Source organism: Oncorhynchus nerka, linkage group LG1, assembly GCF_034236695.1.
Source record: "Oncorhynchus nerka isolate Pitt River linkage group LG1, Oner_Uvic_2.0, whole genome shotgun sequence".
NCBI classification, from domain to species: domain Eukaryota; kingdom Metazoa; phylum Chordata; class Actinopteri; order Salmoniformes; family Salmonidae; genus Oncorhynchus; species Oncorhynchus nerka.
In genome coordinates, this window is record NC_088396.1 from 15,724,036 (window position 1) to 15,747,444 (window position 23,409).

Genomic DNA, 23,409 nt, shown 5'->3' on the forward strand with positions numbered 1-23,409 from the left:
TAGATTGGCAGGTAAGGGTGCTCTCGAGCGGCTAGATTTTCTTTACCATTCGGCCATCCGATTTGCCATCAATGCTCCTTATAGGACACATCACTGCACTATACTCCTCTGTAAACTGGTCATCTCTATACTCAAGGTTACAAAGTCATTATTAAATGGTTAGTTTGGTTCCGTAAATAAAAGTACAAAAGTCCCACAGTCAATTAGGAAATGAGGGCAGGGCTGCAATAAATTCTCTGATCATCACAGACTTGTAGTTGATGTCTGTGTACATCTGAGGAGCAGTACCCTATTTGTACAGTACCGTCCCACTGTAGACAGATGTATGACTGGATAAGGGGGGTGGATACATACAGTACCAGGTCTGTGATACCACATGGAAGATATCTTTGTTAAACAGTTTTGGAAGTGTTTTTAAACACGTCTTAAAAGAGAAATCCTGTATATTTGTATCACCTTTAAAAAAATAAATGAAGCACATGAAGCATATGTTTGGATGTGATAGATGTCAGAAGATAAGTCTCACTAAAGGATCTGCAGTTTGTCATGAAATATATATTTTAGTAAAACTCTTGATAGACCACTTAAAATGTTCACCTTTATTTCATTTCCGGGTACATTTACACATGAAAAGATCAGGTGGGTAGGTACCTTCTTTAAGACAACACACTAGCAACTAGCCTCTGCGTACAAGACAAAGAGAACAACTAAGGTGCAGTTCAATGTGGAGAGTTCGTCACAGATATATACACTGAGTATACCTACCATTATGAACACCCACTCTTGCCATGACATAGACTAACCAGGTAAAAGCTATGATCCCTTATTGATGTCCCTTGTTAAAATCCGCTTCAATCAGTGTAGATGAAGGGGAGGAGACAGGTTAAAGAAGGATTTTTTTTTTTTTAACCTTGAGACAATTGATTTTGTATGTGTGCCATTCAGAACGTGAATGGGCAAGACAAAAGAATTAAGTGCCTTTGAACCCGATATGTTAGTAGGTGCCTGGTGCACCGGGTTGTGTCAAGAACTGCACTGCTGCTGGGTTTTTCACACAACAGTTTCCCGTGTGTATCAAGAATGTGTGTACCACCCAAAGGACATCCAGCACACATGACCACTGTGGGAAGCATTGGAGTCAACATGGACCAGCATCTACACCTTGTAGTCCCTGCTACGACAAATTGAAGCTGTTCTGAAGACAAAAGGGGGTGCAACTCAATATTAGGAAGGGGTTCTTCATGTTTGGTATAGTCTGTATTTAGTCTATTCATCTATGTAAATGTAAAAAAAAAACTAATGGATACAAAGACAGTACATTCATAAATATGGTTCAAATGTAGTGTCTAATAATTTAAAACTAAATTAATGTTCAGCACAACACTTGTATTAGTCAGGAAGACTTGTAATGTATTTTTGTTGTTGCTTTAACATACAAATGATAAAATATGAGCCATGTGTAAAATATCCTGGAGGGGTCCATTTAAAACTCAATATAATGTTTTAATGCTGGTGTGTGTGTGTCATGAGTCCTACGACATGGACTAATAAATTAGTTTAGGTTGACTGGTTTGCAAATATAAATATTGAAAAAGTTATTGTAGTTCTGACAGGAGTGACTAGACAGAAACCTTTTCATGGTGAAACAGTTTCCTCTGTGTCTCTCACCACTCAACAAATCTCACAATACCTCGCCTCAGTCACTACCACACTGCAACCCTGTGCATGGTGTGATTGAGTGGGAAGGATGTAGGTACTGTATTGCACCCAGGTCGCTGGGTGCTGCTGTCAGAGTCCCGCGGCCTGTCCGTGCTCACATCTGGGTGATCTTGCCCTTTTCTCCATTGTTGCCATTCTCGTCGCACTCGAAGCCTCCATTTTCCAGGGCATACTCCTGCTTTTCCTTAGGTGCCTCAGCATCCCCCCCTGCTCCCTCGCTGTCTAACTCAGATGAACCCGCTCCACACTTCCTCTTATACATCCGGTAAGCTGTAGGAAGCAGAACCACACGTTACACCTACTGTGTGCCTTTACAGCCACAAATTCTCAATCTAAATAAGCACTGAAAAGCATCAATAATATAGTCTGAGAGAAGTTAATGATCAGACTGGCACCCGGGCAATCAATCATTAGCTAGAATGACAAATAAAAGCTGGGAATATAGGTAACACACGGGAGAAAATACCAGACCATAGGCCTATTATACATTGATAAGTCGACCACAAAACCATTTGATAGCATATCAATATTGACATTAGCTCTTCAACAGCGGTATAAGCTGACCCACCTCCAACAGACATGACAGCCACCACCAGTTGGAAGATGCTGTAGATGAGCGGGAAGGCGAACATGACCTCCAGTTCTTCAGGGGAGAACGACAGCTGGACGATGGTGCTGCACAACTGGGAGTTCTGGAAGCCTGTCTCCAGGGCGATGGTACGACACCTTAAACACAATCGAAGGGCTTGTTAACTACAGTAGGTTCCATGGAGCGACGAAGTGCTCCGCTTGACTGGCGTGCTTATGAAGAACCTTCTGCTCTGTTAAATGAACAGGGTGAAGTTAAAATGCACTGGATGGTTTTCATTGTAGCGTCTGTGGAGTACCTTGCACATCTGGTACTGTAGTGTTTACATGAACTTGAATGTTAAGGCATTTCCAGAGAGGAGACTAAGGGAATAACTCATTCAGGTTATTCAAGTATAATTCAGGTAGGTGTTATCAACACCTTCTATTGCAATGGTAACTTGGATTTTATCAGCTAGGTACAATATTAAGACTGGACTATCATGAATCATATAATATTGCAGTAGTACTTGTGCCAGGGTTGTCCGACAAAGCGGGCCATGAAGAAGCCCAGGGTGAAGCCTACGAAGGGGTAGATGGCTCCGATGATCCAGAGAGAGGGAGAGATGGTCCAGGAGGACTGGTACAGCACCCCACCAACCACCGCAATTATGATGATGAGGAGGAGGCCAACTATGGAACCCACCTGCAAACACACATTTTACAGACTTGATTTGAATCCACAAATCGCATGCACACTATTGATCCCGGAATAACAACCTAGAAGTGTATAGTGTAGCAGTAGTGTGGAACAAAACCAGCTGTATGCAGTGCGAGGAGTTTAATCTTACCTTGAGGATCTTTTTGGCTATTTCGGGCCACTTGTTTTTGACGTAGATTCCCAGGGCGACGGGGATGAGGAGGGACACCAAAGTGATACCTGGAGACGAAGATATACAATCTGTCATCATCTTCCAAACTGCCTCTGGAAGCAACGTCAGCACCAGAACCTTTTGTCGGGAGCTTCATGAAAGGTGTTTCCGTGGCCGATCAACATGTGCAATGCCAAGCGTCGGCTGGAGCGGTGTAAAGCTCGCCGCCATTGGCCTCTGGAGCGGTGTAAAGCTCGCCGCCATTGGCCTCTGGAGCGGTGTAAAGCTCGCCGCCATTGGCCTAAGGATCCAAATGTTTTAACATTTCTAACGGTGTTCTAACACATAGAAATACAATCTATATGTGGAAATCTATACAATTGATATGTTCCTGTGCTGCTAGATGGAATCTAAAGAGTGCTGTACAAAAGCATTCCCACCAATACATTGTGTAGATGGTACATCAATGCATATGCCCCTGTATGGAATGGTTTATTTTAGTATTTGGTAGCTACCTATGCTTTGGTAGGGGATCTGGATGGTGTCAGCGGAGGTCCAGACAGACGTGTAGATGAGCAGACACAGAGGCATCATCCCCAGGGCTAGGATAGAGGAGCAGGCTGTCATGCTGATACTAGAGCAGGGAAAACACACAACATTAGTACGCTGGATCACGATAGAAATGCACTCGCGTAAAAGTACTCAAAAACGTAGTACCAAAGGCAAAACTTGAAAGTAGGCTAAATCATCAAACAAATAACATGCACTCTTAGGGGGGAAAAAAGGTGGTATCTAGAACCTAAAATGGTTCTCCGGCTGTCCCCATAGGAGATCTCTTAAGAACCCTTTTCTGTTCCAGGTAGAACCGTTTTCGGTTCCATTCCACAGAGGGTTCTACATGGAACCCAAAAGTGTTCTACCCGGAATCCAAAATAGTTATCCTACGAGGACAGCCGGAGAACTCTTTTGGAACCATTTCCCCCCCATTCTTCTTAATCTAAGAGTGTTACTGCTTCCAGTCAGTCTCACCTGAGGTCCATGTCTCCATCCAGCCAGTAGGCAATGATATTAGAGCTGGAGCCACCGGGACAGCAGCCCATGATGATGATGACGACGGCCTGCACGGGCAGCACGTTGAAGGCCAGCGACAGGGCGAAGGCGGTGAAGGGCATGATGCCGAACTGGCACAAGAAGCCAATAAAAATTCCCCATGGCCTCTTGATGTGTCCCCACAGCTTTCCGGCCTCCACGGTGCAGCCCATGGAGAACATAACCATGGCCAGCATGACGGTCAGCACGATGCTGAGAACTAGGCTTAGGTTCTCGTTGTAGTTGCTGGGAGCCACCAGGCATGACGTGCCCGAGCATATCGTGGCGTTGGTGTGGCAGGTGGCCAACGCCACGGCAGCCGTTGTCATTGGTGTGTTCATAGTGGAGAAAGGTGATTCAAAAAATAAATCTAAAAAGGAACCCAATAGAAGAATTCCAGAGTGCGGGGGGGATGGAGAGAAGTAGTCTGTCCTGTGGTGTTGCGTTCTTTTAAGACTCCTCCGGCTCTCCTCCCTCCTGTATCCACGGTGACGAGGGCTGCACTGAGACCATACACCTCTCCCCTCCAGGCCTTTAAGACCTACCTAAAAAAAATCTATATAATAATAATTAACTCGTGCCTAACGTTTATGAGGTCAGTGTCCAAATGCGAATGCAGAAAGACAGTCATTGATTAAACTTACAATAAACGTAAATTGCACCATCTTATTTTTTTTTTTTATCACTCAGCTCTTAAATTTTATTGTCCTCTTCCAATCACAGCCATGCAACATCATCATCATCCTGGTACCGCCACCAAAGGAGCGATGATGCCTACCAGTACGTGTTGAGCGCGGGCACAAGGTCATGTCTGGTGTGCGTCACCTCTCCCCAGTGGGACTGTAAAAGAGTAGGACTGGAAAAAGTCCCTGGGTGTTGGACCCACTGTGGGGAAAACAAAAGAAGCTAGACAGCGACAGTGTCTGTCACTGAAAGACACAAAAAATGACATTGTATAAGCCTCGTATGGGGGGGGGGGGGCGTTTAGCGGTTAGAGGAAGACAAGGACCCTAGAAAATAATATAATATCAACCAAGTAGATGGATAAATATCTGTCAACAAAAAAACATGGAAATAATGTGTTACAGCACAAAAACTGTGACAACGTTTCACTGTATAATCAGTTGTATTTCTGTGCCTCAAATGTATCACAAACCATCTGATTATATTGTAGGTCTGTAACAAGTTTGTTCTTCTTACGCAACTATCCAGTTGATATTACATGAATGTAACCGTATTTTTCCCTGAGATGAGACCTTGGTTCAGTCGTACTCCAGAACTTATCACTTTCCCCACAAAACACAAGAGCTTTTGCTTACCTTAGTCCTTCTTTCCCCATGAATTCTGTCATTCATTAAATGCTAGGGGAAATGTTGAACAAAGTCTCCACCAGTAGCTTACTATAAAAGACCCTTAGGTCCAGAGTTCTACAACAACCAACACAAAATGTTTCCTTTTATAGTTTTTATTACAAAATTAAAACAATCCATATTCCCATCCCCATACAGTGCATTCAGAAAGTATTCAGACCCCTTCCCTTTTCCACATTTTGTTACACCTTATTCTAAAATCAATTAAATAAAAACATTTCATCAATCTACACAGAATGACAAAGTGTAGAAATATTTACAAACAATGACAAACAGAAATAGCAATAACAATGACAAACAGAAATACCTTATTTCCATAACTAATTAGACCCTTTGCTATTATACTCGAAATTGAGCTCAGGTGCATCCTGTTTCCACTGAGCATCCTTGAGATGTTTCTACAACTTGATTGGAGTCCACCTGTGGTCAATTCAATTGGACATGATTTGGAAAGGCACACACCTGTGTGTAAGGTCCCACAGTTGACAGAGCAAAAACCAAGCCATGGTCAAAGAAATTGTCAGTAGAGCTCTGAAACAGGATTGTGTCGAGACACAGATCTGGAGAAAATTACCAAACAATTTCTGAACAAAGTGGCCTCCATTATTCTTAAATGGTAGAAGTTTGGAACCACCAAGACTCTCCCCAGAGCTGGCCGCCCGGCAAAACTGAGCAATTGGGGGAGAAGTGCCTTGGTCAGGGAGGTTACCAAGAACCCGATGGTCAGTCTGACAGAGCTCCAGAAATACAGGTGTGCCAAACCTGTAGCGTCATACCCAAAAAGAATCGAGGCTGTAATCGCTGCCAAAGGGGCTTCAACAAAGTACTGAGTTAAGGGTCTGAAAACCTTAGTAAATGTGATAGTTACGTTTTTTTATTTGGAATAAATTTGCAAACATTTCTAAAAACCTGTTTTTGCTTTGTCATTATGGGGTATTGTGTGTAGATTGAGGTAAAACAAACTGAATCGATAGACTTATTCTAACATAACAAAACGTGGAAAAAGTCAAGAGGTCTGAAAACTTTCCGAATGCACGGTATATACAGAAATAGCAGTCTGACTATAGTAAACAATGTACACAAACACTAAAGATGAAGCAGCTCTATTGGGAAACTGTCTTCAGGTTAGCTTTTAGTTAGTCTCTGTTCCCAAGGTGAAAGTTCCTGTAGAGTCACACAGTACCGTGTCCATAACAAAGCACTTACAGAGAGTGGATCAGATCTTAGATCAGCTGTCTGCTTTGTTATAATGATTTAGGGGTTAGAAAAGAAACACTGTAGCAGCACACGAACCAAGTATAGCAACTGATCTCAGGTCAGTTTTCAAATCTGTCCACAATAGGCTACTGTATCAGTGGTGCGAGTGTTCATAGATTGAGGAAGTATGAGCTGATTCCAAACAAGTTATCAGCTGTGCTCCAGAGTATGCAGTCAAAGAGGTGGTTAACTGGTCTCAGATCAGTATCGACATGTGTCTCCCAGCTGAATGCTCCCGGTCACATGAGCAATGAAACAACGGAGCAGGTATATCCCCGAAAAATGGAGAGAACTGTCGATTAGGAGAAAGAGAGAGAGAGAGATCAGTATATAACTGCTTCAAATTTTTGAAGACATCCAAACATATTTGCATGTATAGAATTGGCGAGGCCTGCTATACACAACACAGGACAGAGTAATGAAGTAGTTGTCAAAGTGAGAAAGTAGGTTTGCCTACCTGTGAAGAATGACAGTTAACATACTAGGGTATGTGTATGTACAGTTTACGAGCCATTACAACGGGGCCCTTCCGTGTTAGTAAATTAGCGCATTAGTGTGCTGGTATCTGTAGAGTAGCACCTCAGTGGGTCTGTTATCAGTTAAGTTACTGGTGTGAGATATTCTTCCGACACTCAACCTCTATGGAATGTGCAGCCGGACGAAATCCCCAAGGCCTTGGCCGAGAGGCAGAGAGTGTGAGTGACAGTCAGTCAATCTCTCACACACATAGTCGGTCACTCCTGCACACGGTCATTCCCCTCCCTCCAATTTCAATGACAGTGTGCAGTCAGGTCCGTGCGTGTGTGTGTGTGCCCAACCATATGTGCGTGTCACTGCCACCATTATCTTGTCTTATCTGATCACTGATAGCCATCTGACCCAATTAGATAGGTAGGTTTTATTTACACAAATGCATGTGTGCACTTTCACAGTTTGCAATAAAGACTGAACTGCACTGCAGTTTACATAAGAGAATATGTAAGCTGCACTGTGACATAATCCCGTCTGTCCTTTCCCTTCACCCAAAGAATTAGGAAGACAGGTTAGTCAAACTACAACCCTAAACGATGACACACTTTCTGGTATACAGTGAAGGCAACAGAGATTTTACAGTACAATATCACCGTACTGTATGGTGTGGTTGGCATGACGATGGAACTGAAGCATATCGTTCCATTATCGAAAAGGATGAACAAGAAATATCTGAGATCATAGGCTACATACATGGGTACAAAACATTAAGAACACCTTCCTAATACTGAGTACTGTACTGTCTTTGTATCCATTGATGTAATTTATGTTTTGTTGCATTTTTTTATATTTACATAGGCTATTCATCTAAATACAGACTATACCAAACATTAAGAACCCCTTCCTAATATTGAGTTGCACCCCCTTTTGTCTTCAGAACAGCTTCAATTTGTCGTAGCAGGGACTACAAGGTGTAGATGCTGGTCCATGTTGACTCCAATGCTTCCCACAGTGGTCATGTGTGCTGGATGTCCTTTGGGTGGTACAAACATTCTTGATACACACGGGAAACTGTTGTGTGAAAAACCCTTCAGCATTCAAAAGGCACTTAAATATTTTGTCTTGTCCATTCACCCTCTGAATGGCACACATACAAAATCCATGTCTCAATTGTCTCAAGGCTTAAAAGCGCTTCTTTAACCGGACTCCCCTTCATCGACACTGATTGGAGTGGATTTAACAAGTGACATCAATAAGGGATCATAGCTTTCACCTGGATTCACCTGGTCAGCCTATGTCATGGAATGTTTTGTACACTCAGTGTACATTTAGTATGTAAGCAGTCAGCAGTCAGCCACACTTTCTTCCTGTAGACGACGACAATTCCATCTGTGACGACCTTGGTCTAGTCATGTGATTGCTACAATGACACGAGTGAAATGAGTGAGAGAGGGTGTGTCAGTCGGTCTTTTTTCAAATAAGTGAGGCTCTGTGACTAACTCCATGTCCTTGAATATTGAGCAATAGTAATGGCTTCTTTTTGGAAGCACTAACTCCGCCATGGCTTGTTAAGCCTATGGGGAAAGGAATGGGGGTTTTGGAGGCTTTTCTGATAAATGCAGAAAATAAAAAAAGGTATTAGGAGATCATAAATGCATCATAATTCCCCAAAAGTGACGTTAGCTGATAAAGAGTATCTGATAAAAAAATTACGTATAAGACATATGTATTTTTTTAATCAGATAATGTTCATCAGCTAACGTCACTTTTTGGGAATTTTTAAGCATTTATGTAATCAAAACGAGCACATAAATGCTCCATAATTCCTAAAGGTCATTAACTCACAGAACAAAACATCTCCTAAACCTGTGTTAACCATACTTTCGGTATTTATCCCAAAACCCCACTCTTTCCCCATTCATTTCCGGCATAGCAATGGTCGTACGAACCAGAGGTAACACACTGTTTAGGACTATAAAAGGTGAGCTCTATAACGATGTGTGTGTAATTCTGACATCACATTGACATTCTGACATGGCAAGTTCACAGTGACAAGCCATCAGTCTAAAAAGAGAGATATCTATGGTGCACAATTTACTGAAAATAGTAGGGGTGTGTGGGTGACTCACCTGACCAGGAAGGGCTGTGGGAAGCATCTAACAGTTTGTGTTATGGCGTCCTGAAGTTGCAGCAGGTTAGTCAACAGCACCCCCTGGCGGCACTTATCGATCTTGGTCACCACAATCTGCGTCACACACCAGACAAAACAAGAGCTTGACAAATATGCCTCATTAACAAGTGCCGATAGGCTATACGATCATAAATGAATAAACAGGTTCTCATTGTGTGCTAGTCCAAATCAGACACTGTGTTCCCAATTCCCAAGCAAAACAAACGGTTCTATGAGGAACAATAGCGAACGCTTTTCGGTCATCTTCCGGGTGGTTTAGGACGCTGCAAGCGGCAGGGGCAAGGCCTGGATTTTATTTGCAATATGACGAGTGCATCCATTCAGTACATCAATGGGATCATTTTAATCTGACGCCAGTCCTTTAGTCTGTTGTGGCTCCACAAGGTGGACATAAGCTTTATTTAAGATCCCCGTTGACATCATTTTAGTTATGTGGTCAAAGTGCTTAATAACCTGATAGCTTGAATAATTTACAGCTCCATGCATTAAAGCACAGGACAGGGCCAATCAATAATGACCCGGATCCAGGACTGCAGTTTTTAAATAGCTGAGTGGGACAAGTTAGAGTGTTCTACATGAAACTGCGCTCTACAGTGAGTGGGATGGAGCATAACACACTAAGGAGGAGAGGGAGAGAAAAGGCTTAAATGGCATGCAATGAAAATGGAGAACCTAGATTACAGCAAAATTCTGTAAACTTAACATATACAAGGACACAAAACAGAACACTGAGTTGTTTAACAATGCCCTCTTGCCATATATATACAATGCTCAAAAAAATAAAGGGAACACTTAAACAACACAATGTAACTCCAAGTCAATCACCCTTCTGTGAAATCAAACTGTCCACTTAGGAAGCAACACTGATTGACAATAAATTTCACATGCTGTTGTGCAAATGGAATAGACAACAGGTGGAAATTATAGGCAATTAGCAAGACACCCCCAATAAAGGAGTGGTTCTGCAGGTGGGGGCCACAGACCACTTCTCAGTTCCTATGCTTCATGACTGATGTTTTGGTCACTTTTGAATGTTGGCGGTGCTTTCACTCTAGTGGTAGCATGAGAGTTTACAACCCACACAAGTGGCTCAGGTAGTGCAGCTCATCCAGGATGGCACATCAATGCGAGCTGTGGCAAGAAGGTTTGCCGTGTCTGTCAGCGTAGTGTCCAGAGCATGGAGGCGCTACCAGGAGACAGGCCAGTACATCAGGAGACGTAGAGGAGGCCGTAGAAGGGCAACAACCCAGCAGCAGGACCGCTACCTCCGCCTTTGTGCAAGGAGGAGCACTGCCAGAGCCCTGCAAAATGACCTCCAGCAGGCCACAAATGTGCATGTGTCTGCTCAAACGGTCAGAAACAGACTCCATGAGGGTGGTATGAGGGCTCAACGTCCACAGGTGGGGGTTGTGCTTACAGCCCAACACCGTGCAGGACGTTTGGCATTTGTCAGAGAACACCAAGATTGGTAAATTCACCACTGGCGCCCTGTGCTCTTCACAGATGAAAGCAGGTTCACACTGAGCACGTGACAGACGTGACAGAGTCTGGAGACGCCGTGGAGAACGTTCTGCTGCCTGCAACATCTTCCAGCATGACCGGTTTGGCGGTGGGTCAGTCATGGTGTGGGGTGGCATTTCTTTGGGAGGGCGCACAGCCCTCCAGGTGCTCGCCAGAGGTAGCCTGACTGCCATTAGGTACCGAGATGAGATCCTCAGACCCCTTGTGAGACCATATGCTGGTGCGGTTGGCCCTGGGTTCCACCTGGGTTCCTCCTAATGCAAGACAATACTAGACCTCATGTGGCTGGAGTGTGTCAGCAGTTCCTGCAAGAGGAAGGCATTGATGCTATGGGACTGGCCCGCCCGTTCCCCAGACCTGAATCCAATTGAGCACATCTGGGACATAATGTCTCGCTCCATCCATCAACGCCACGTTGCACTACAGACTGTCCAGGAGTTGGCGGATGCTTTAGTCCAGGTCTGGGAGGAGATCCCTCAGGAGACCATCCGCCACCTCATCAGGAGCATGCCCAAGCGTTGTAGGGAGGTCATACAGGCACGTGGAGGCCACACACACTACTGAGCCTCATTTTGGCTGGTATTAAGGACATTACATCAAAGTTGGATCAGCCTGTAGTGTGGTTTTCCACTTTAATTTTGAGTGTGACTCCAAATCCTGACCTCCATGGATTGATACATTTGATTTCCATTGATTATTTTTGTGTGATTTTGTTGTCAGCACATTCAACTATGTAAAGAAAAAAGTATTTAATAAGAATATTTCATTCATTCAGATCTAGGATGTGTTATTTTAGTGTTCCCTTTATTTTTTTGAGCAGTATATATATATACACACACACACACTTGAAGTTGGAAGTTTACATACACTTAGGTTGGAGTCATTAAAACTCGTTTTTCAACCACTCCACAAATTTCTTGTTAACAAACTATAGTTTTGGCAAGTCGTTTAGGACATCTACTTTGTGCATGACACGTAATTTTACCAACAATTGTTTACAGACGGATTATTTCACTTAGAATTCACTGTATCACAATTCCAGTGTGTCAGAAGTTCATATACACTAAGTTGACTGTGCCTTTAAACAGCTTGGAAAATGCCAGAAAATGATGTCATGGCTTTAGAAGTCTCCGATAGGCTACTTGACATTTATATCAATTGGGACCACGCAGTCATCATACTGCTCAGGAAGGAGACGCGTTCTGTCTCCGAGAGATGAACGTTCTTTGGTAGGAAAAGTGCAAGTCAATCCCGGAACATCAGCAAAGGACCTTGTGAAGATGCTGGAGGAAACAGGTACAAGTATCAATATCCACAGCTCCAAAACCGCCATAAAAAAGCCAGACTACGGTTTGCAACTGGACATGGGGACAAAGATCGTACTTTTTGGTCTGATGAAACAAAAATAGAACTGTTTGGCCATAATGACCTTCAATATGTTTGGAGGGAAAAGGGGGATGCTTGCAAGCCGAAGAACATCATCACAACCGTGAAGCACGGGGGTGGCAGCATCATGTTGTGGGGGTGCTTTGCTGCAGGAGGAACTGGTGCACTTCAGGAAATAGATGGCATAATGAGAGAGGGAAATTATGTGGATATATTGAAGCAGCATCAGTCAGGAAGTTAAAGCTTGGTCACAAATGGGTTTTCCAAATGGACAATGACCCCAAGCATACTTCCAAAGTTGTGGCAAAATGGCTTAAGGACAACAAAGTCAAGGTATTGTAGTGGTGATCCTAACTGACCTAAGACAGGGAATTTTTACTAGGATTAAATGTCATGAATGTTAAAAACTGAGTTGAAATGTATTTGGCTAAGGTGTACGTAAACTTCCGACTTCAACTGTATATATATATATTCAATTAAAACAGAGTCTATAGACGCTAATCTCACCACGTAAGGCCGACTGAACTCTTCACACATCTCCAGAGCGATCATATCTGCCTCCTGCAGCCCAACACTGCCATCCACCAATAGGAAGGTCCTTACCAGACTGATAGAAATGTAACACAGCAGAGGGAAGCATGATCATGTCACACAAACAGACAAATGCATTCGATCTACATCAAGACTCTCCAACCCTGCTCCTTGAGAGTTTACCATCCTGTTGGTTATCAAGCACACCCAATTCTAATAATTAGCTGGTTGATAAACTGAATCAGGTTAGTTTACAACAGGGATTGGATCGCAAACCTACAGGAGGGTAGCTCTCCAGAAACCGGGTTGGAGAGCCCGGATCTACACTGAACAAAAATAGAAATGCAACATGTCAAGTGTTAGTTCCATGTTTCATGAACTGAAATACAAAATACCAGATTTTTTCCATACACACACACAAGTTTTTCTTTCCAATGTTGTGCACAAATGTATTTACATTCATATTATTGAGCATTTGTCATTTGGCAAGATAATTCATCCACCTGACAGGAGTGGCATATCAATAAACGTATTAAACATCATGATCATTACACAGGTGCACCTTGTGCTGGGGACAATAAAAGGCCCCTTTAAAATGTGCAGTTTTGTCACATGACACAATGCCACAGATGTCTCAAGTTGAGGGAGCATGCAATTGGCATGCTGACTGCAGGAATGTCCACCAGAGCGGTTGCCAGAGAATTTAATGTCCATAAGCTGCCTCCAACGTCATTTTAGAGAATTTGGCAATACGTCCAACTGGCCTCACAACCGCAGACAGTCCAGGATCTCCACATACGACTTCTTCACCTACGAGATCGTCTGAGGGGTGGGGGAGGTGCTGAGGAGTATTTCTGTCCGTAATAAAGCCCTTTTGTGGGGAAAAACTGTGGTTGGGCCTATGCCCTCTCAGGCCCACCCATGGCTGCACCCCTACCCAGTCATGTAAATGTCATAGATTAGGGCCTAATGAATTTATTTCCACATATGAACTGTAACTCAGTAAAATATTAGAAAATGTTTCATGTTGCATTTAGATTTTTGTTCAGTATACTTACTGTACATAGATTGACGGCCACATAACGTAAAGCTAAAACATCCCGAAGACCTACTTTTTTCTTGAACCCAGATAGTGCTCCACCATCTCCACAAAGTCCTTGGGAGCCCTGTATCCATAACCAGGCATGTCCACCATGGTGAAAGCTTTGCCCACTTTGAAAAAGTTCATCTTCTTGGTATGGCCCTGAGAGAGAATGGATAAAATGCCAGGTAGTGAATGTAACTTAGAGAATGTATGGAATGAGACATGAGACACAATGTAGGAGCCCCCCCCCCAATAATCAACAGATCTTAGTTTACTCACTGGTGTTTTGGAGACTCTAATTTCTACGTCAGGAGCCAGGGAGAACAGAGCTCTGATGAGAGACGACTTCCCCACATTACTCCTGCCGATGAAACACACCTGGCAACGCACACACAATCACCACGATCAATATTACAACACATCAACAAACATCCAAAAGGGTATAAGGACCTAAACAACAAGCTGACCAAATTGAAAATATTAAATATACTAGTTTTTTTTGTATTATCACTTTGAAGTTAAAGCTTAGTGTACATAGATATTTGAAAACTAGATAAGTTCACCCTAAAGTATATTCTGCGATGCTGAGCACACGGCTTTGGGTTTGCAACTGTGTGTTGCCAGCCATGACATAAAATCAGTCATTTGTAGAGATGTGACAGTTTGCTACTGTAATATCCCTGGAGTCCCAGCGGACAATCAGAGCTACTGGAGCCATCTGTCTCTGACACAAGATGGAGTCTGTCTGACACAAGATGGAGTCTGTCTGACACAAGATGGAGTCTGTCTGACACAAGATGGAGTCTGTCTGACACAAGATGGAGTCTGTCTGACACAAGATGGATGCAGAGAGCCGTTCCCCCATGTTGCCGGGGGATAAATCACACCGACAGGGGAGAGGTAGCCGAGCGGTAACTAAAACCATGTGTCTCACAATCACTGAACCCTCTGGCTCTGCACCACTCCTCTCTCCAAACATCTTTCCATTTGGAACTGTGAGGAAGAATCTAAGTTAAAGTCCTGGTCTGACTGAGGTTACATGAATACATTTCAGAATTGAGTTAATTTATTAAGCCATGGCCAATGTTCACTTCATTCCATTCTTCTAAGCATAAGAGCATGAAGGAGGGGGCGAGGGTTAATCTGCCCATTCCACACTTAGTCATCCCCCCCAGTCTTCCACCCACCCACGCATGTGCCCCCACACACACCAGACCCGGGTTCAAATACATGTATTTGAATATGTGTTATTTAATATACTTTTTCCTCCTGTGTATTTGAGTATTTTCACAGCCCAAAACAATTTTTTGTATGCAAGTACAGTACCAGTCAAAAGTTCGGGCAAACCTACTCATTCAAGGGTTTTTCTTTATTTTTACTATTTTCTACATTGTAGAATAATAGTGAAGACATCAACACTATGAAATAACACATATGGAATCATGTAGTAACCAAAAAAAGTGTTAAAATTATTATTATTTTTTAAATCAAAATATATTTTCTATGAGATTCTTCAAAGTAGCCACCCTTTGCCTTTGACAGCTTTGCACATGCTTGGCATTCTCTCAACCAGCTTCACGAGGTAGTCACCTGGAATGCATCTCAATTAACAGTTGTGCCTTGAAAGATGTTCCACAAATCAACTTTTTTCTTAATGCATTTGAGCCAATCAGTTGTGTTGTAACAAGGTAGGCGTGGTATACAGAAAAATTCCATATCTGGTAAAAGACCACGTCCCATATTATGGCAAGAACAGCTCAGATAAGCAAAGAGAAAGAAAGACAGTCATTATTACTTGAAGACATGGTCAGTCAATCCAGAACATTTCAGGAACTTTCAAAGTTTCTTCAAGTGCAGCCGCAAAAACCATCAATCGCTACGACGAAACTGCCTCTCATGAGGACTACCACAGGAAAGAAAGACCCAGAGTTACATCTGCTGCAGAAGTTAAGTTCATTAGATTTACCAGCCTCAGCAATTGCAGCCCAAATAAATGCTTTACAGAGTTCAAGTAACAGACACATCTCAACATACACTATTCAGAGGAGACTGCGTGAATCAGGCCTTCATGGTCGAATTGTAGAATGGCGCCGGAGGGGATGCCTGACATTTTAAGTGCTCCTAACCAACTGTGCTATTTTGTTCGCTTTTTATTTAGTTGTTCACTACTTATTTTACACATAATGTTGCTGCTACCGTCTCTTATGATCTAAAATAACTTTTGGACATCAAAACAGCGATTACTCACCTTGAACTGGAAGAAGCTTTTTCCTTTAACGAGTCCGACGCAAATAATATACTGCTTTCTCAGGAACAGGCCCAAATCCCTGTCGTTTGCGTGAAGAAGAAAAGATGGAGAAAAAGGGGGCGGAGGTCGGGCTGCCATCTGAGAATTTGTAGGCGAACGAGTAAACCCCCACTGCCATCTGTTCTATTGGCCAACGTACAAGCATTGAAATATAAAATCGACCTTGACCTACGATCAAGATTATCCAACCAACGAGATATTAAACTATAATGCTTATGTTTCACAAGTCGTGGCTAAACAACGACGACACGGATAAAATAAAGCTAGCGGGATTTCCCATGCACCGGCAGAACAGAGAATCTGCGTCTGGTAAGACAAGGGGTGGGGGGTGTGTTTCTATTTTTCAATAACAGCTGGTGCGGGATGTCTAATATTAAAGCAGTCTCAAGGTATTGCTCGCCTGAAGTAGAGTACCTTATGATAAGCTATAGACCACACTATCTGTATTATTTGTAGCGGTCTATTTACCACCACAAACCGATGCTGGAACTAAGACCGCACTCAACCAACTGTAAACAAGGAAATGCTCATCCAGAAGTTGCGCTCCTAGTGGCCGGGGAGTTTTACCTAATTTCTACCGGCATGTCAAATGTGCAACCAGAGAGAAAAAAAGACAACTCTGGACCACCTTTACTCCACACACACACACACACACACACACACGTGTACAAAGCTCTCCCTCGCCCTCCATTTGACAAATCTGACCATAATTCTATCCTCCGGATTCCTGCTTACAAGCAAAAACTAAAGCAGGAAGAACCAGTGACTCGCTCAATACGGAAGTGGTCAGATGACGCGGTAAAAATTCACAAAGCCGCGGGGCCAGACAGATTACCAGGACATGTACTTAAAGCATGTGTGGACCAACTGGCAAGTGTCTTTACTGACATTTTCAACCTCTCCCTGGCAGTATGTAATACCTACATGTTTCAAGCAGACCACCATAGTCCCTGTGCCCAAGGATGTAAAGGTAACCTGCCTAAATGATTACCGCCCCGTAGCACTCACGTCGGTAGCCATGAAGAGCTTTGAAAGGCTGGACATGGCTCACATCAACAGCATCCTCCCGGACACCTTAGACCCACTAAAATTCACATACCGCCCCAACAGATGACACAATCTCAATCGCACTCCACACTGCCCTTTCTCACCAGGACATAAGAAACACCTATCAGAATGCTGTTCATTGACTACAACTCAGCATTCAACACCATAGTGCCCACAAAGCTCATCACTGAGCTAAGGACCTTGGGACTAAACACCTCCCTCTGCAACTGGATCTCCTGACAGGCCACCCCCAGATCTGCCATGCTGACCCTCAAGACTGAGGCCCCTCAGGGGTGTGTACTTAGTCCCCTCCTGTACTCCCTGTTCCCCCACGACTGCATGGCCAAATACGACTCCAACACCATCATTAAGTTTGCTGACTACACAACAGTGGTAGGCCTGATCACCGACAACGATGAGACAGCCTATGGCGAGGAGGTCAGAGACCTGGCAGTGTGGTGCCAGGACAATAACCTCTCCCTCAATGTGTGCAAGACAAAATAGCATATCGTGGACTACAGGAAAAGGTGGGCTGAACAGGCCCCCATTATTATATATATATTTGATTTATTTCACCTTTATTTAACCAGGTAGGCTAGTTGAGAACAAGTTCTCATTTACAACTGCGACCTGGCCAAGATAAAGCATAGCAGTGTGAACAGACAACACAGAGTTACACATGGAGTAAACAATAAACAAGTCAATAACACAGTAGAAGAAAAAAAAAGTCTATATACATTGTGTGCAAATGCACGAGGAGGTAGGCAAATAATTAATTTACATCAGAGCTGTAGTGGAGCAGGTTGAGAGCTTCAAGTTCCTTGGTGTCTACATCACCAACGAACTATCATGACTGTCACCAAGACAGTCATTAAGAGGGCACGACAACACATTTTCCAACTCAGGAGACTGAAATGATTTGTCATGGGTCCCCAGATCCTCAAAAAGGTATACAGCTGCACCAGAGAGCATCCCGACTGGTTGTGTCACCACCTAGTATGGAAACTGCTCGGCATCTGACCATAAGGCGTTACAGAGGGTAGTGCGTACGGCCCAGTACATCACTGAGGCCGAGCTTCCTGCCATCCAGGACCTATATACTAGGCAGCGTCAGAGGAAAGCCCCAAAAAATGGTCAGAGACTCCAGTTACCCAAGTCATGGACTGTTCTCTCTGCTACCTCACGGCAAGCGGTACCGGAACACCAAGTCTAGGACCAAAAGGCTCCTTAGCAGCTTCTACCCCCGAGCCATAAGACTAATTATTCAGCAATCAAAAAAGGGCCACCGGACTATTGACATTTACACCCCCCCTGGTGACACCATCATTGATTTATTTAGAATTCAAGGCACACTTAACCAGCATGGCTACCACAGCATTCTGCAGCGATATGCCATCCCATCTGGTTTGCGCTTAGTGGGACTATTAATTGTTTTCTACAGGAGAATGACCCAACACACTGTGTAAGGGCCATTTGACCAAGGCGGCGAGTGATGTAGTGCTGCATCAGATGACCTGGCCTCCACAATCACAATCACCCGAACTCAACCCAATTGAGATGGTTTGGTATGAGTTGGACCGCAGAGTGAAAGAAAAACTCCTTCAAGACAGTTGGAAGCATTCCAGGCGAAGCTGGTTGAGAGAATGCCAAGAGTGTGCAAAGCTGTCCTCAAACAATTTTCAAATATTTTTCCAAAACATATTTCAAATGCCCTGAAATAATCAGTACTAAAAGTTTGGCAAAAAAAGGCTAATGTTTATATACAATTCTGTCAACAGAAAACAGAAAATCAAGATGGAGGATAGCCTTATGTCTCATCTAGGATCAGCAACATCTGTTTCACTCTTGATCTCTGGTCCAGTCGTCAAACAAAATCATACAACCAAAGTCAACACTGTGGTAACATGATTGCTGCTTTTGCTAATTTTGAAGACACAACAACCTCTGAAGAAAAGGATAATGATGCCGAAGAGGAAGGTTTGCAACCTGTAAGTTCCACTGACCTTGAAGTTCACTTTCCACAGCATGAAAGATGCTTTGCTCACACACTATAGCTCACCATTAGACTGCCTTAAATCTACAGATAAAGGCTTTTGGAAATGGCTTTGCTGAGGTTATTACTGTCTCCCACTATCCCAAGCCCACATTTGCACAGGATCACCTTAGTGTGTCCCCTACAGCGCCTTCAGAAGGTTATCATACCCCTTGACATATTGCACATTGTTTTGTTACAGCCTGAATTCAAAATGGATTAAATATATATTTTTATCTACACACACACACCATAATAACCAAGTGAAAGCATGTTTTTATAAATGTTTGCTAATTTATTGAAAATTAAATACAGAAATATTTTATTTACATAAGTATTCACACACCTGTCAATACTTTGTAGAAGCACCTTTGGCAGCGATTACAACTGTGAGTGTATCTGGATAAGTCTCTTAGATCTATCCACGCGCGGAATGTGCAATACTTGCCCGTTATTGTTTTAAACATTATTCAAGCGCTGTCAAATTGGTTGTTAATTATTGTTAGACAATTCTTTTCAGGTCTTGCCATAGATTTAAGTAGATTTAAGTCAAAACTGTATCTCGTCTGTTCAGGAACATTCACTGTCTTCTTGGTAAGCAACTCCAGTGTAGATTAGGTTATTGTACCTCTGAAAGGGGAAAGCATCTCCCAGTGTCTGGTGGAAGGCAGACTAGGTTTTCCTCTAGGATTGTGTTATGGGATTTATATGAATAATGACTAAATTATGTATAAATTTAACGTAGAACTATAACTAAACAGAATACTACCCTGTCACTGTATGAATCTTATTATAATCAAAACACTGAATATAACGCATATAGTTTTAGTCAAGAATTAGAACAAGGACTTTCTGTTCCTTGTTAGAAACGAATGGAGTTATCGTCGGACCGGCTGGAAAACTGTGTTCCTTACAGGACATTCTGTCCCCACCCAGGGAGGGGAGAGACCTTGGGCTTGGAGTAGATTGTTTAACAGGTGGCAGACAATGTGAGAAGGCTTTTGAACTATATTGCCATTGCATCTGAGAGGGACATTTATGATGAAATGTGAGGTATATAAACCAATGTACATGGTATTATGACCAGCGCTCGCGAGAATTAACGCTATTGGTTAATGTTGATGACTGGTCTCTGTCTATTTTATGTAAATAAGAACCTTACAAATTCTTATAAACGGACAGTGTTTTAATTGAATTGGTTAATGAACACATAGGAACTAAATCCCTCTAACAGACTGTGCCTGTGTTTAGCTCCATCATTTTTTTTTATCCTGTAAAACTCCCCAGTCCTTAACGATTATAAGTATACGTATAACATGATGCAGCCAACACTATGCTTGATAAAAAAATGGAGAGTGCTACTCAGTAATGTGTTGTATTTGATTTGCCCCAAACATAAGAAAACATGAAAATCATGTTAAACACTATTATTGCACAGAGTCCATGCAACTTATGTGACTTGTTAAGCACATTTTTACTCCAGAACTTATTTAGGCTTGCCAAAACAATGAGGTTTAATACTTAGGACCGACAGGTAGCCTAGGGGTTAGAGCGTTGGGCCAGTAACCGAAACGCAGCTAGATTGATTCCCGAGCTGACAAGATAGAAATCTTTAGATCTGCCCCTGAACAAGGCGGTTAACCCACTGTTCCTAGGCCGTCATTGTAAATAAGAATGTTGTTAACAGACGTTGCCTAGTTAAATAAAAGGTTACAAATTTTGTTTTCATCCTCAAATGATATAGACTCTTAGACTTCATTTGACACACAGTTTGACTAGCTTTGGGATACATCGCAATCTGTGTATTGGTTGAACTCCCTGAGTTGTGCATCGTTCCTGTGGGTGGTGACGGAAAATAACCATACCACAATATAGCCGTTTCCTGTCAACAAAGGCAAATGTATAATCTTTACGAACTTGTGTGTCCCATGGTGTTTATACTTCCATACTTTTGTTTGTACAGATGAATGTGGTACCTTCAGGCGTTTGGAAATTGTTCTACAATTTATTTTCCCATGATGTCAAGCAAAGAGGCACTAAATTTGAAGATAGGCTAATAGAGATCATTTGAGTCAATTGGAGGTGTACATGTGGATGTATTTCAAGGCCTATCAGAATCTTCTAAAGCCTTTGACATCATTTGACATTTTTCAAGCTGTTTAGAGGCACAGTCAACTTAGTGCATGTAAACTTCTGACCCACTGGAATTGTGATACAGATTATTTCACTTATAATTCACTGTATGTAAACAATGGTTGGAAAAATTACTTGCGTCATGCACAAAGTAGATGTCCTAACCAACGTGCCAAAACTATAGTTTGTTAACAAGAAATGTGTGGAGTGGTTGAAAAACAAGTTTTAGTGACTCCAACCTAAGTGCATGTAAACTTCCGACTTCAACTGTACATATTCCAGCATTCTCTGCAGTTGTGGAGTGGCTTTTCCAACATTGGAGGACGTATCTTCATACCAGATCGCTGCTCCATGTCTGACAAGCTTTTTGAAACCATGATGTTTTAAACCAAATGTAACAATAACATCTTTTCATCTTTCTTGAGACACCAATGTTAAATTGAAGCTGCATATTGTGATGTAAAAGTGAAATAAGACCTTGCCTATACAAGTGGTTTTTTATTTCAAATCAAACTACTATGTACATTAACAACTATTTTAACATACATCCAACACACATCCCTCCACCTACCTCTGGCTGGTTCTGTGAGGGCGCGTGTTCCATCCTCACGGCGGAGGTGTGGTAATCAATCTTGTGTGAGGAGGACGGGGAGAAGAGTTTCTCTGCTTTGGTTATGTCCTCCACACTGGGCTGGAAGAGCTGGAAGTGGCCCCTATCCACTGAACAAGCCAAGTGGGGCTCCAGCTCACTGAAGGGAAACAGCAGGCCCCGGAGCTTCCTCTGGGGGAGCAGGGAGGCTTGATGGAAAGAAGCCAGATTGTGGGCACCCTGCTGGGATGCAGTCCAAAATCCAGTCCCTGGCTTTAGCCATAGCCTCCTGCAGAACATCTTTTGTTTGATGTGTGAGCTGCAAAGGTATGATGTCTTATAGGTTATCTCTGTGTATTTTTTTTATATAGTAACAATATTTGGTTGACTGTTTTCGAATACCACTATGCACCGCCCTCACACAAGTGTAGGCAATTGTCAATATCACCTAAGCACTTTAATAATAATACAATGGGTTTGGCACATCTCTTGATGCTCTGATAAAGTCACAACTGTCGGAACGCGTTTGGGATTTAATGGGTAACGTTAGGTTAACACATGACATGGCTATTATTACATTTTATGGCAACTAGCTAGCTATCTGTTTACTTCGCAATTCTTAATTAATTAAACTTACCCAATGACTTGCTGAAATACTACACCAATAATTCATGCGCGTTTAAATGTGACAATACATATATTGATCAAATTACGAATAGATGCATTGTTACACGTACATTTTCTAGTCAACGTCCTCCATGTTTGATTTTTAATGGTTACATTGAAATGCAACCGGCAGACAAAAGTTGACACGATTGTAGTTCCGCCTTAAAACCACCCTCTCCATTCTCGAAGTCTTTTTCTTCTTCGATGAGGTTTAAAGGCAGCCACTAAATATTGCATTACCGCCACCTACTAGACTGGAGTGGAACTCCCTTATACTTTGCATGAAAAAATAAATATATATACAAATACCCTACAATCTAACACTACATTCACACAAAAATCAAAAATAACACCACCCTAGTCCACTATTTAAATCTATTTAGTCCTACCTCAGGCCAACAACCTGAAAGGATGGGACTCCACCACTTAACACACCCAGTAACTCTTCTGATGTTAAGTCATGCACACCAAATACCTCTCTGCAGCTACCACAACCTCCATGTTCTGTGACCTACATTCTATCCCTGCAGTACAGTTAATAACCATTGCTATAAATGCTAAAAATCCAATCTTACT

At 42.6% G+C, this 23,409-nt stretch overlaps 2 protein-coding genes across 4 annotated transcripts; both read right to left on the reverse strand.

Moving 5' to 3' along the window:
* Positions 1-584: 584 nt before the first annotated feature.
* Positions 585-4,779, reverse strand: slc10a2 (solute carrier family 10 member 2). Its single transcript, XM_029626713.2, has 6 exons — positions 4,188-4,779; positions 3,674-3,792; positions 3,138-3,226; positions 2,817-2,992; positions 2,288-2,445; positions 585-1,989 (listed from the first exon to the last, which is right to left on the reverse strand). Exons 1-6 carry the CDS (start codon positions 4,586-4,588, stop codon positions 1,814-1,816), a joined length of 1,119 nt encoding a protein of 372 aa, XP_029482573.1. The 5' UTR covers positions 4,589-4,779; the 3' UTR covers positions 585-1,813.
* Positions 4,780-5,696: 917 nt separating this feature from the next.
* gtpbp8 (GTP binding protein 8 (putative)) lies at positions 5,697-22,988 on the reverse strand. Of its 3 annotated transcripts, none has more exons than XM_029626938.2 (7): positions 22,905-22,988; positions 22,150-22,486; positions 14,338-14,436; positions 14,087-14,217; positions 12,951-13,050; positions 9,475-9,590; positions 5,697-7,166 (listed from the first exon to the last, which is right to left on the reverse strand). In XM_029626938.2, exons 2-7 carry the CDS (start codon positions 22,465-22,467, stop codon positions 7,076-7,078), a joined length of 855 nt encoding a protein of 284 aa, XP_029482798.1. In that variant the 5' UTR covers positions 22,468-22,486; positions 22,905-22,988; the 3' UTR covers positions 5,697-7,075. The 3 variants fall into 3 exon arrangements, with proteins under 3 accessions (XP_029482798.1, XP_029482708.1, XP_029482884.1); XM_029626848.2 differs by having other exon boundaries at positions 22,805-22,951; XM_029627024.2 differs by lacking the exon at positions 9,475-9,590 and having other exon boundaries at positions 22,805-22,951.
* Between the last annotated feature and the right edge of the window lie 421 nt (positions 22,989-23,409).